We start from the raw sequence: 12,094 nt of genomic DNA on the forward strand, positions 1-12,094 counted from the left end.
AGTTTGCCCATAGTGAATTTACTTCCTTCATGAAACTTTTTGAAATTTTCTAAAAATTAAAACTTTGTAATATGCTTTTAAATAATGCTTTGTAATATGCTTTGTAATATGCACGGAAAATGAACTTGGCCTGTTATAATGTAAGAACACTCATCGGTGAAGACAGGATATTAGAGCTGGAAAAGGAATTGGAAAATGTGAATTGGAATATCATCGGTTTGGCTGAAACAAGAAGAAGAAATGAATCACTTATAAGTTTACCAAGTGGAAATCTGCTGTACACCAATGGAAACAGTGAAAGAAGTGAAGGTGGAGTTGGGTTTCTGGTCCATAAATTTTTTAAAAACAACATTTTGGAATTCAAAAGTACATCACCAAGAGTGTCAAGACTAATACTCAAGATTTCTAAGAGATACAAGCTAAAGATTATAATGATTTATGCACCAACATCGAGCCATGATGATGAAGAGGTTGAAGAAATGTATACAGAAATGGAGAGTCTTCTAGACGAGCAGAAAACCCACTACACTATTATTATGGGAGACTTCAATGCTAAGGTTGGAAAAAGACAAAACAGCGCAGAAAGGGGAACAATAGGAAATTTTAGAATTGGTGAAAGAAATGAAAGAGGTGAAAGACTTGTGGAATTTGCAGAATCTCAAGGATTGTCAGTAATGAACACTTTTTTCAAGAAAAGGGTGAACAGAAAGTGGACATGGAAGAGTCCAAATGGATTAACTACTAATGAAATCGACTTCATCCTCACTAACAGAAGATATATTGTGAATGATGTTACTGTCCTGAATAAGGTAAATGTTGGAAGTGATCACAGAATGGTAAGATGTACACTTGATATAGATGTAGGAAAGGAAAGGAAAAAACTGACCCGAGTAAATAATACAAAGGTCTTTGAGATAACAGAAGAGGAGAAAAAGCAGTATGTACTGGAACTTAAGAACAAGTATGAGCTTCTGCAGACTGCTGAGGACCAAGATATCGACGAGGAATATTACAACTTTTTGAAAGTGATAAAGCCCAAGAAACCTATAGGGAAAAAGAAATCCAAAGAAGAAAAAATTAGTCAAGAAACACTTGTCATGATGAACCGAAGACGACAAATGAAGAGCAAGAAAAACACTGACAGGGAGAAAATTGAGTATACTGAGTTATGCAAAGCCATTAGAAAGAGACTCAGAGAGGACATAAGAAGATTTAACACAAGAAAAGTAGAACAAGCATTAAGGGAAAACAAAGGATTTAAATCAGCAGCCATGAGCAGTAATACAGAAAGACAAATGATACTGAAACTGAAGAATAGCGATGGTGTACTTATAAACAGCAGAGAAGGCATAATTCAAATAGCAGAAGACTATTATAGAGAATTATACAAGGAGCAGGGGAATGATGCCAGCAGTGGGGAAGATGGATTGCAAAGTAGCAACACATACGACATACCCAATATTCTTCCTGATGAGGTAGAACATGCATTGAAGAAAATGAAGAATCAGAAAGCCCCGGGGGAAGATGAAGTTACTGTAGAGTTGTTAAAATTGGGAGGAAGAGACGTAACACAAAAACTGGCAAGGCTCTTCACAAAGTGCATTAGAAAAGGTGTGACACCTAAGCAGTGGAATAATGCCATCATAGTTTTGCTGCATAAGAAAGGAGATAAATCAGAAATTGGAAATTATAGACCAATTAGCTTGCTATCCCACATCTACAAGTTGTTCACAAGGGTCATTACTAACAGATTAGACAGAATACTTGATGAGAATCAACCGAAAGAGCAAGCTGGCTTTAGGACAGGATTCTCAACTATGGATCACCTTCATGTAATATCACAGCTAATGGAGAAAGCAAATGAATATAAAACACCATTATGCCTGGCATTTGTGGATTATGAAAAGGCATTTGACTCCATACAGCATAAGGCAATGTTTCGGGCACTGGAAAGACAAGGCATTGATACCCCATATATTATGATTTTGAAGAAAATATATGAGAGTGCTACCTCCTTTATTAGACTAGACAAAGACAGTAGGAAATTTAAAATTGAGAAAGGAGTTCGACAAGGAGACACAATATCTCCGAAGCTGTTTACTGCTGCCCTTGAGGAAGCTTTCAGAAGATTAGACTGGTCGCAGAAAGGAGTCAATGTGAACGGAGAGTACCTAAACCATTTACGATTTGCAGATGACATTGTGGTCATTAGCCACGATCCCAACGAATTAGAGGAAAATCTTAATCAGTTATGCACAGCTAGTAAGGATTTTGGACTAAAGATGAATATGGCTAAAACAAAAGTAATGATGAACAAGTATGCCACAGAAAGGGAAATAAAGATTGAAGGAGCAGTAATTGAAAAGGTGGAGTCATATACTTATCTGGGACAAGTCATTAGCTGTAATAATGATAAATGGCTGGAAGTCAAGAGAAGAATAAATTTTGGATGGATAGCATTCAGGAAATATAGTCACATACTGAAGAGCAATATCCCAGTTTGTCTGAAACGTAAAATAATGAACCAATGTATACTCCCCACCATGACTTATGGAAGTGAAACTTGGGCACTCACCAAAAGAATGGAAGAGAAGCTGAGAACTACACAACGAAGAATGGAACGAATCATATTGTTAGATATGAATGGGAATCAGACTGTTAGATAAGAAGAGAAACACATGGATTAGGCAACAAACTCAAGTAAAGGACATTCTTATCAAAACTAAAGAACTAAAATGGTCCTGGGCAGGACACATAGCTCGAAGACATGATGACAGATGGACTAAGAAAATAACAGAATGGTATCCAAGAGGAGCTAGAAGAAAACCTGGAAGACAAAGGCGGAGATGGATAGATGAAATTCATGAGTTTGTGGGTAGTAAATGGATGGCCAGTGCTCAAAACAGAAGGAACTGGAAAGTTGCTGGAGAGGCCTTCATCCTGCAGTGGATTGAAAATGGCTGATGATGATGATGATGATGAATATGCTTTTAAATATTATTTTTTCTTTATTTTGAATTGATTGCCCATCATTGGAGTGAAGTTATAGCCAAAAATTAAATCAATTTTTTTAAAATTCAAAAAATATTTGAAAAAAAAAAAAAAAAAATTGGAATTGTAGTGTGTGTGTGTGTGTGTGTGTGTTTAGTAATTTCTATATCTGTTTATTCATCTTTCATTTCAGTTTCATCAATTATTAAACTCAATTCCACAAAATCTTGGCTGTTTTTTTTATATACCTAAATAATATATTGCAATCAGTGGAAAAAATTTTAAATGTATGCCTGATGAAATGCCCATAACAGCAACAATGCTAGGGGTTCACGCAATAACCAACAGGCTGGTGCACTATGGCCACAGATGCCGATGTGCCTAATAAATCTCCAAACAAATGAACCAACAGGCATGATATCCTTTGATTTTTCAAAGTCGTTTTTATGCTCCCATCTATTTAAAACGGTGTCTGCTATTAGCTGGAAACACAAATAAGTGATGGTGGCATATACCAGAATATTTTAAAACATTAATGAACACCTTATTCAAATCATATATGAAATGATCTTGGAAAACACACAATGCATTTCCCAAAACTCACACACACGCAAAATATAAGTTTTTGTATGTACTCTCCAGTGCCTTCACATACAAAATGTAGGCTTATGTGTATACTTCCCAGAGCCCACATACCCAAAATGTAAATTTACATATGTATTGGGTTAGCAGTAGTATTAATGCTCTCATTGCATTAATACCATTAATGCAATGGTATTAATGCTCTCAGTAAAACAAATTTAGCCTTAACCACAATTTTTACTTATTGAATTACTTCCAATGATAGTGAGGTCCTGCAGCACTCAGCAACAGCTTTTAAATAAATGGCAGATTAACATTTTGGACTTGTTATTTGTTTAAAATCAGTGCAATACCAAAGCAACCTTGGTTAAAGCAGTTTGTTCTGCTGGTTAAGACCATTGCATTAACTAAGAGGTTTAAATCCTGCTAGCCACAGATAGGATAATAAAGTCTTATTTTCTTCAAACAGTAGTGTATGTTTCAGTTCTTGTTCTTATAAAAGAAAGTATTATTGAACTATGTTTGATTTCTCATAAACAGGTGATATAGTGAGTTCTGCATTGTTAGCTCCAGCTATTACCCCTTGGCACAGTAAATGGCCACCAGTGAAAGGTCTAAGTGTACCAGTTAACCCTGCAATAAGACTGATGCATTATAATCGTATTGATGGATCACTTCTAGATTACCAACAGTACTTTCTCAATTTAACATTGGCAAATAGTCTCTACTCAGATGACATGCTTACAAATAAGGTAAGTGTATTCTTATCACTCTGTAAATGAAAATATGTATGCTAAAAAATATGTATACAAAGGAAAAATATATGTAGTAAAAGTATACAAAGGTTACTGAGACATTCTCTCCTTTGTAGCTAGTGCTTTCTAATGGAGTGAAATTTTGAAAAATATAATATCAAAAAATTAAATAACAAAATAAAATAAAATATCAACAATATGTCCATCAGAAACTCATCTCATCAGGAAATACAAGCCTCAGTGAATGAAAAATCCCAAAGAACATATTTCAGTAATTTCTTGGGCTGAGCAGGCTGTGTTTTATGCTGACCGTACTTGCAATTACTTGTCAAGTCAAGAACTTATAACTCTAAAAGTTAAGACTTTTTGAACTAGGTTGTTAAAAATCCCCAGACAGTACCATCTTAATGGAAACTACAATTAATGTTTAGCCCAGAAGTGGTGGCACTTAGTATGACAGACCCCAAATTTTCTTTATTTCTGAAAAAAGTTTTTTTTTTTTTTAATTATGCTAGGAGTATACCAGTGGTTGACCTTTTACTAATGGTTGCAATGCTTATTAAATGTATTTTTTTTTTTTAAAGAAAAACTCTAAAATTTAAAAATTTCTGGTTTTTATACCTGTTATTTTCAATGAAATTAAACATTAATTTAGATAATAAAAAAAAAAAAAAAAAAAAAAATTATATTAAAATGAATGAAAGTATTAGTCTTTCATTTTCAAGTGTACAAGATCATTAAACTCATCAAACCAGAGTATTACGCGTGCATACCTCTTTCAACTTAGATTTCTGCTTGGAGCTGAATCAAGCTGCAAGTAGAATTATAGGACACCATTGCCTATTTGCTGTAACTTTGTGTGCATTGTCCCTATCCCATAATTATTATAGTTATCTCATTATACACTCTATTGTATTTTATTTATTTATATATTTATGATACGCTTAAGAATATAGGATGTGGGTCCTCCTATTTGTAGTGGATACTGAGATGTGTGAGTATTTGAAATGTAATATCTGAAGAAACATTTTTATTGAGAAAAAAATTACATCACATTGAACAAAGTGAAAAATAATTGCATTATGATTACAAAGTTATGATTATTACATTATTATTATTACAATAGCTTAATAAGTCACAATAAGGATGACACAAATTGCAATTAAGTAGTCTCTTGAGTGCTTAAATTGTTTGCCTTCATCATTTACACATTCCTGTACTCTAGCTTCTACATTCAAGCACACTTTGGCACAGAGGTCTTTATTGTTATGTTTCTTGGCGTACTCCTCTTATGAATAGAATCATGTCATCAACAGTGCGTGGTTTTCTTGAAAATACTTTATCTTTGATAACGCCCCACAAGAAGAAGGGGTGAGGTCTGGTGATCGTGGTGGCCATTCAACTGGCCATCATCGACCTGCCACCTATGGGAGAATTCTTGGTCAAAATGCACGGTTACAGCATAGTGGGGAGGAGTCCCATCTCTCTGAAAAAAGAAGTCCTCATTAGCATGCTGTAGTAGTGTCCTTCAGCATGTTAAGATACAGGTTGGTTTACAGCTGTACTGGAAAAGATAGGTCCAATGACCCCTTTACGTGAAAGGCCCACCCAAACTGTAACCCCAGGTTGATTCAACTGTTTCAATTGTTACATGGGAGTTTTCTGTTGAATAATAGACACCGTTGTGCCTATTAACAGCGCCTGACAGTTTAAAATTTGCTTTGTTGGACCAACAAATTTTTCGAATGATGCCATCACCTTGTCTTTCTTCATTCAAAACTACCTCGCAGAATTGTAAATGGCAATCCGGATCATCCTCTAATAATCCATGAATTAATCTTGGCCGATACATTTGCAAACCTAAACGTTGCATCAGACGACCCAAAGATCTGTGGGGAATGCCTAACTAACTAGAAGCTCTCTTTTTTTGATTTTCGTGGGTTTTGAGTAAATGCCACAGCAACTAACATTTCATTTTCAGGGGTAGTAACACTGACTGGTCAAACACTCTTTGGCATATTACAGATGGACCCAGTCTGATCAAATTTATCACTTATTCTATAGTTTGTTAACCTACTTGGTGGTGCTGTATCAAATTCTTCACCCCATTTCTGTCGAACCTTTTCAGCATTCTATGTCTTCTAGTATTGTTTGATTATTTACTTTTGTTGGTCATTGGTTAAATTACCAGCCATAATTATCTGGAAAAAACATTAAAAAATATAAAAAAATTCATAAATGAGGAATGCAAAATAATAAAAGATATATAATAAATATTTAAAGATTTAATTTCTCAGACTCACAACTGTATACCTACTTTTGCATCCCCCCCCTATATAATTTGCAGTTTCATCTGCAGTAATTGCTCAGAATATCTGTCTTCAGCTTGGATGACCCTTGTTTGTTTGATTATGAAATTTGTAACTTATGGAGGACAGCAGCAGTGTTATTGTGTCGCAGTATCAAAACTTCTCTGAAGTAGTTCATCTTTTGTGTTTACTTTGCTTTCATGCACCACGTTTTTTACATGATCCCTTATAAAAATAAATAAATAAATTTTCTGTTTATACTCCAGCATGACAACCAAGTCAGTAGAGCTTACAATAAATCGTCAATACACATATTTATCGTATTTAGTAGTCAGGGGCTTGAACCGTGGGCCACTCAAGGAACGCATGCTATGCACGCTCCTGACCACTGGGCTACATCATGTAGTAATTTGAGGGGATTACAATCTGGTAAACACAATGGTCAGTTCAGCATTACTGCTTTTCTCAATCCATTGGCCAGGGAACCATTCATTCAAGAACCATGTGCTATTTCCATGGGGGTGAGGGAGTAATCATGTTTGTAGAGAAAGATTTTATAAGGAGAGCAACAGTTAATTTTGCAAAAATTTGGCGTGTGTATATATATATATATATATCTCACCTGTCAGACATTGCAGGAAGTTTGACCCAAGAAGCTGATCACCAAGCACACTATTACACTACACCACACATCTACAGAGAAATTCAATTGGAATTTACTTTCCACTGTTCCAAATTTATTCTCATAAGCCTATAAATTTGAGTATATATCACTTATCTGTTATTGTTGACTCCATGAGTGAAATGTACCTCAGCAGAGAACAAAATGTAGCATGCAAACAGTGGTGTACAGTTTAACCATTTCCAGAATTCTAATTGCCAGTGGAAATCTAGAGTTGGTTAGCTGTTTTGCAGGTTCAAGATGTTGAATGGTATGGATGCAATTTTCCTTTGTTTCACTTTCTCCAGAATCTTGTGTGTAGAATATTGAAGCTGGCAGAAATTCTTTAAGTATTAATTTAGGGGCTGCAATCTGTTATTTCAGTAAGTAATGTTTTCCTTCTAACCTATATCCTTTCATTATTATTCAGTTCATATTAATTTTTTTTGGAATATTGTCTGCATTCATTCAGATGTGTGATCTACACAATTAAAACTTCCATTTATGACCTTCCACAAAATGAAGCACCCAAAGCTTTAAGGATTAACTTGCAGAAGTTTATTAAGCTTGGCCAATCTTGGCTTAGAGTAATGGCAGTTATTGGCATTGATGAGGCTTTGGCTGACATTAATGGATTCCATGTTTTACAGTAAAAATTTTAATTTTTAATTCTAGTGAGAATAATAAATATACTTAAAAAATGAATTGTACACTGCTAAATTGAAATGCATGATTTATAACCATTTATCATTTATTTGCTCATTAAATATATAATTATGTGAGAAACTGTCTTAAAGATTAAATGAGTACAATGGGTGTTTCATTGAAAGCTGTGTTTTTACATGAAATGTATTATGTGAAATTGTGCACCCTCAGAAGAAACGTTTCTAGACAAATTATTGGTTGCCACCAGCAGTAAGTTAAACTATTTTATTAATTTGGCATGAGGCATCAAAAAGGGTTGCCCATTTTTTGCATATTCTTTTCACAGTATTCTTTCATCATGATGACACCCTGAATGTGGTGGGCAGGCTACTGGCACTGAATTCCAAGTTACTTTCCTTTAGTTCAGGTAAAGTATGTATATTATGGATATAGGTATTATCTTTGATATCCCAAAGGTATTATCTCTGGCATAATTTGAAGTGACTGTGGTTCCCATTTTTTGTCAGTTTATTTACAAGGTGATAGTACCCCACAGTCATTCCAAAATGATATTCACCAAACAGAAGGGTGAAGCTTTGATATCTTGAAGAATTGAATCTGGTTTGATGTGTTATATATAACTCCTTGCCACTACTGTACTTAAGAAATCCCTGAAAACAGATGGCAGCATTTTCTGGATAACAAGGTATGCTTCCTCTGAATTTTAAAGTTCAGGCTCTTTTTCACACTGTTATTAACGATTTCATGTGTCCTCACTTAAAATTATTTGTTTCACGGTAAGTGAAACTTGAATAATTTTATTTGAGTTTGGACTTAAATAAAATTGGTTAATTTTTGGCAAATTTTTTCCTTGATTAATTTGTCAGCTTCCCAACAAAGACTATTGTACATCAGTTCTTCCTTCTTTTATAATAGCTTCTTGTTAGATTCTCACACAGATTGACAATTCTGCAAAATGGCTGTTTTATCTGTTTTGTTTTTGTTTCATCTTTTACTTTATCTTTAATGGAAACTTCTCCACATTTCGAATTTGAAAATGCCAGCTGATGAAATTTGTGCTACAACAGCACTTATGTGATTCTGTCTAATTTAGTAATCTACTTCAGAAGTGGAAGATTTAATGTGATGTGTAAGAAATGTAATTTCTTATTTAATGTAGTGTAGTGTAAGAAATGTAATTTCTTACACTACATTAAATTTCTGTGGTACTACACATCTAACACATTTTTCAATGTATCTAAGAGTAATGACCTCAGCTTATGGATATGTGAGATCCATTGGATTGAAGAGCTATATTGGAATTTTTGAATGTTAGCACAATAAGTAAATTGCATTATTCAAGCCAGAAGAGTTCATTAATTTGTCATATTTAAAAACCACTTTTGAATCGTGAACTGGATTTGGACATGAAGCACATATTGGCGATCACTTGCTGTACTTTTCAGTTAATTCTGAAGATTGCTTATATGGTGACTACTTCTAACCTCTTTTTTAAATAGAATTATCAGAGGTTTATACCATTAATCTACCAGTGTAATTATTCTTCAGTGTGTGCTTACATGCTTAAATTTTTTTTACGGTAGCATGCATTAATTGAAACCATTTAAAACCTATCTTTCCTTTTAGCAACACTTCTTTCTATATAATAGTTAATGTCCATTAAACATATTTCTGAACAATGTGCCAGAAATATGTTTAATGGCATACATAATCCTCCTCTGAGTTGAAGCAGAGGAGGATTATATGTCATGTTCTTTGATAAACAGTGAAACTTAATATTTGGCACCATCATCATCATCACAGTGAAATACTGCATTTATTTCTGCATTCCTTTCTATATGGTGCGCATTGTCCTTATGCTTATTTTTTTGCAAATGTGTGATCTTGCATTTTCAACCACTTGAAATTTAAAAATTGCACCCACAAAACAAATGTGTTGTTACCTTTTCCAGATTTTAAATGTGGAAAACCTTGAATTTATGACTTTGGAAAATTTTCATAAATATTTCTTTGGTATTTTACTGAAAGACATTATTAATTACCTTCACACAACACAAATACAGTGAAATGCTGTGCTGTTGTCACATGTTACAGAGAACAATGCTGTTTCCCCACATTCCATCTTCTACATATGTCATGCAACATATTTAGACCATGGGCAAATTCTTTTACAAAAATAAGCAGTAATTTGCAACATTTCACATTTAACATAGCCCACTTTTTTTTTTTTTTAAAGAGGAGCAACAATCTGTTACCACCACTAAGTGGAGAAGTACACAGAAAGATGGAGTTCTACCTTAAATCCAGAGGGTTCCCAGCTATGCACCATATAATTTTTGGCTTATGAATTGTTACCATTAATCTACCAGTAATTCGAAAACAAGCTGTACTATGACAATGCATGTATTCTTAGTGATTTGAAAGAGGCCATACAGCAGGAGACAGCATTGACCTTGGCAGAAATGTTACACTGTAAGCAGTGTGAATCATAATGTAACTTGACTACAGGTTGTCCAGGAATTGGACACCCTTGATATAGACCTGCACCACAGACCCCCAGATTCACATCTGCATATCCTTTTCACAGCACGAAAAGCCCCTGAATGATAGACTCAATTGGACATTCCCTTATTCTGTTACCATAGGACCTTATTATTGGACATTATATTATTAGCCCAAGTTTGCAGATGATACAGAGGTTGGCAGGTTGTTAATGACAGTATGCTACTGAACCAGGATCTAGAAAATTTAGGGAGATGGGCCGAGAAGTGGAAACTGAAGTTTAACATTGACAAATGCAGGATACTGTATATGGGTAGCAGTAACCCCAGGGTAGTATATCAACTGTGTGGTACTACACTCAGGGTTAGTTGAGAATGAAAAAGATCTGGGGGGGGGGGATTTTACAAACAGACTGCCAGGACAGCTCATGGGGTTTTGTCAATGATATACAGGAATTTTGCTAGCAGGGATAAGGAGGTGGTTATCCTTTTGTATAAGGCCCTGGTCAGGCCACATCTTGAGTATTGCATACAGGTCTGGAGGCCTCATTTTAGGAACAATGTAGAGCTGCTGGAATGAGTGCAGAGAAGGGCAACAAGATTGGTGAGGGGAACAAAAGGAGCTCTTACCAAGAAAGGGTTCAGTTCTGCAACATTGAATGGTTTGGGCAAGCTCAGTGCTGATGAGATTCTTCCTCTTGCTCAGATTATGCACTTGAAGGGACATAAATTCAAACTGAGGAAAGATAGTTGCAGAATATATGTGTGGAAATTTGCTTTTAGCCGGCCAGTAGTTGATTGCCGGACAAACTTTCATCTGTTGTTGTGGAAGTTGACAGCTTAACTAAATTCAAGGAAGAACTAGACAAATGTGTGGACAGAATGGATAGGTGAAATGGGAAGTGTTTTTATTTATTTATTATTATTTTTTTTCCTGATGCTGTATAAGCATTCTTGCATCCATTGCAAGAATGCTTATACAGCATCGGCAATGGCAACCATTTTTTTGACAAAAAAGGGGGGAGGGGAATGTGTCGAGTGATGAATAACAATTTTCATATTCCTCAATTATTGTTTACTTTTAATCTGCATCATTAATTATTTTGTCAATGAAAACATTTGACCATAAACAAATAAAATAACATTTTCGTTAAACCAATCATTAAAAATATGAATTTAAAATTAATGGGGTCTCTGTACCCAGTTCTGGCATTGTGCTATTCATATGTTTAGGAACAGCTCGAATTGCTCATAAACAAAGAGTATCCATACTGAAAAATGTGACAGTTGTTTTCTCAAGTGAAAACGAAAAGTGCCAGTGTAAACAACCCCAGGGCCAATTATGAAGAATGTGTTAGTTTCGTTTTCACAATTGCTGCTCTTTGCTAATCTTAGCAGAGTGCAACTTTTTCCCACTCAGCAACAAATTATGCCACACCCAAAGAGACAAATGAGTATGACCGAAAAACAAAAAATTGCATGCCCAAATGGTGTTATTTTAAAAAATTATTTAAAAATATACATTTTAAATCCAAAAATATATTGTTCATAGTTTTGTCCATAATACACTGAAATGTAGGGTAACATCAAAATATGAACAATTTTGAATTATTTCTTGCTAATAGAAGG

The 12,094-nt window shown here is 34.7% G+C and overlaps 1 protein-coding gene across 1 annotated transcript in view; it reads left to right on the top strand.

Moving 5' to 3' along the window:
- The window catches only part of LOC150085579 (acid sphingomyelinase-like phosphodiesterase 3b), a 121,927-nt gene that overhangs the window by 104,271 nt on the left and 5,562 nt on the right, over positions 1-12,094 (top strand). The window contains exon 6 of the mRNA XM_090374121.1: positions 4,114-4,325. Within this exon, the coding sequence (XP_090230247.1) occupies positions 4,114-4,325 (212 nt within the window). The remainder of the gene's footprint in view (positions 1-4,113; positions 4,326-12,094) is intronic.

This window comes from Mastigoproctus giganteus, chromosome 5 (assembly GCF_048544385.1).
Source record: "Mastigoproctus giganteus isolate SK-2022 chromosome 5, ASM4854438v1, whole genome shotgun sequence".
Classification (NCBI taxonomy): domain Eukaryota; kingdom Metazoa; phylum Arthropoda; class Arachnida; order Uropygi; family Thelyphonidae; genus Mastigoproctus; species Mastigoproctus giganteus.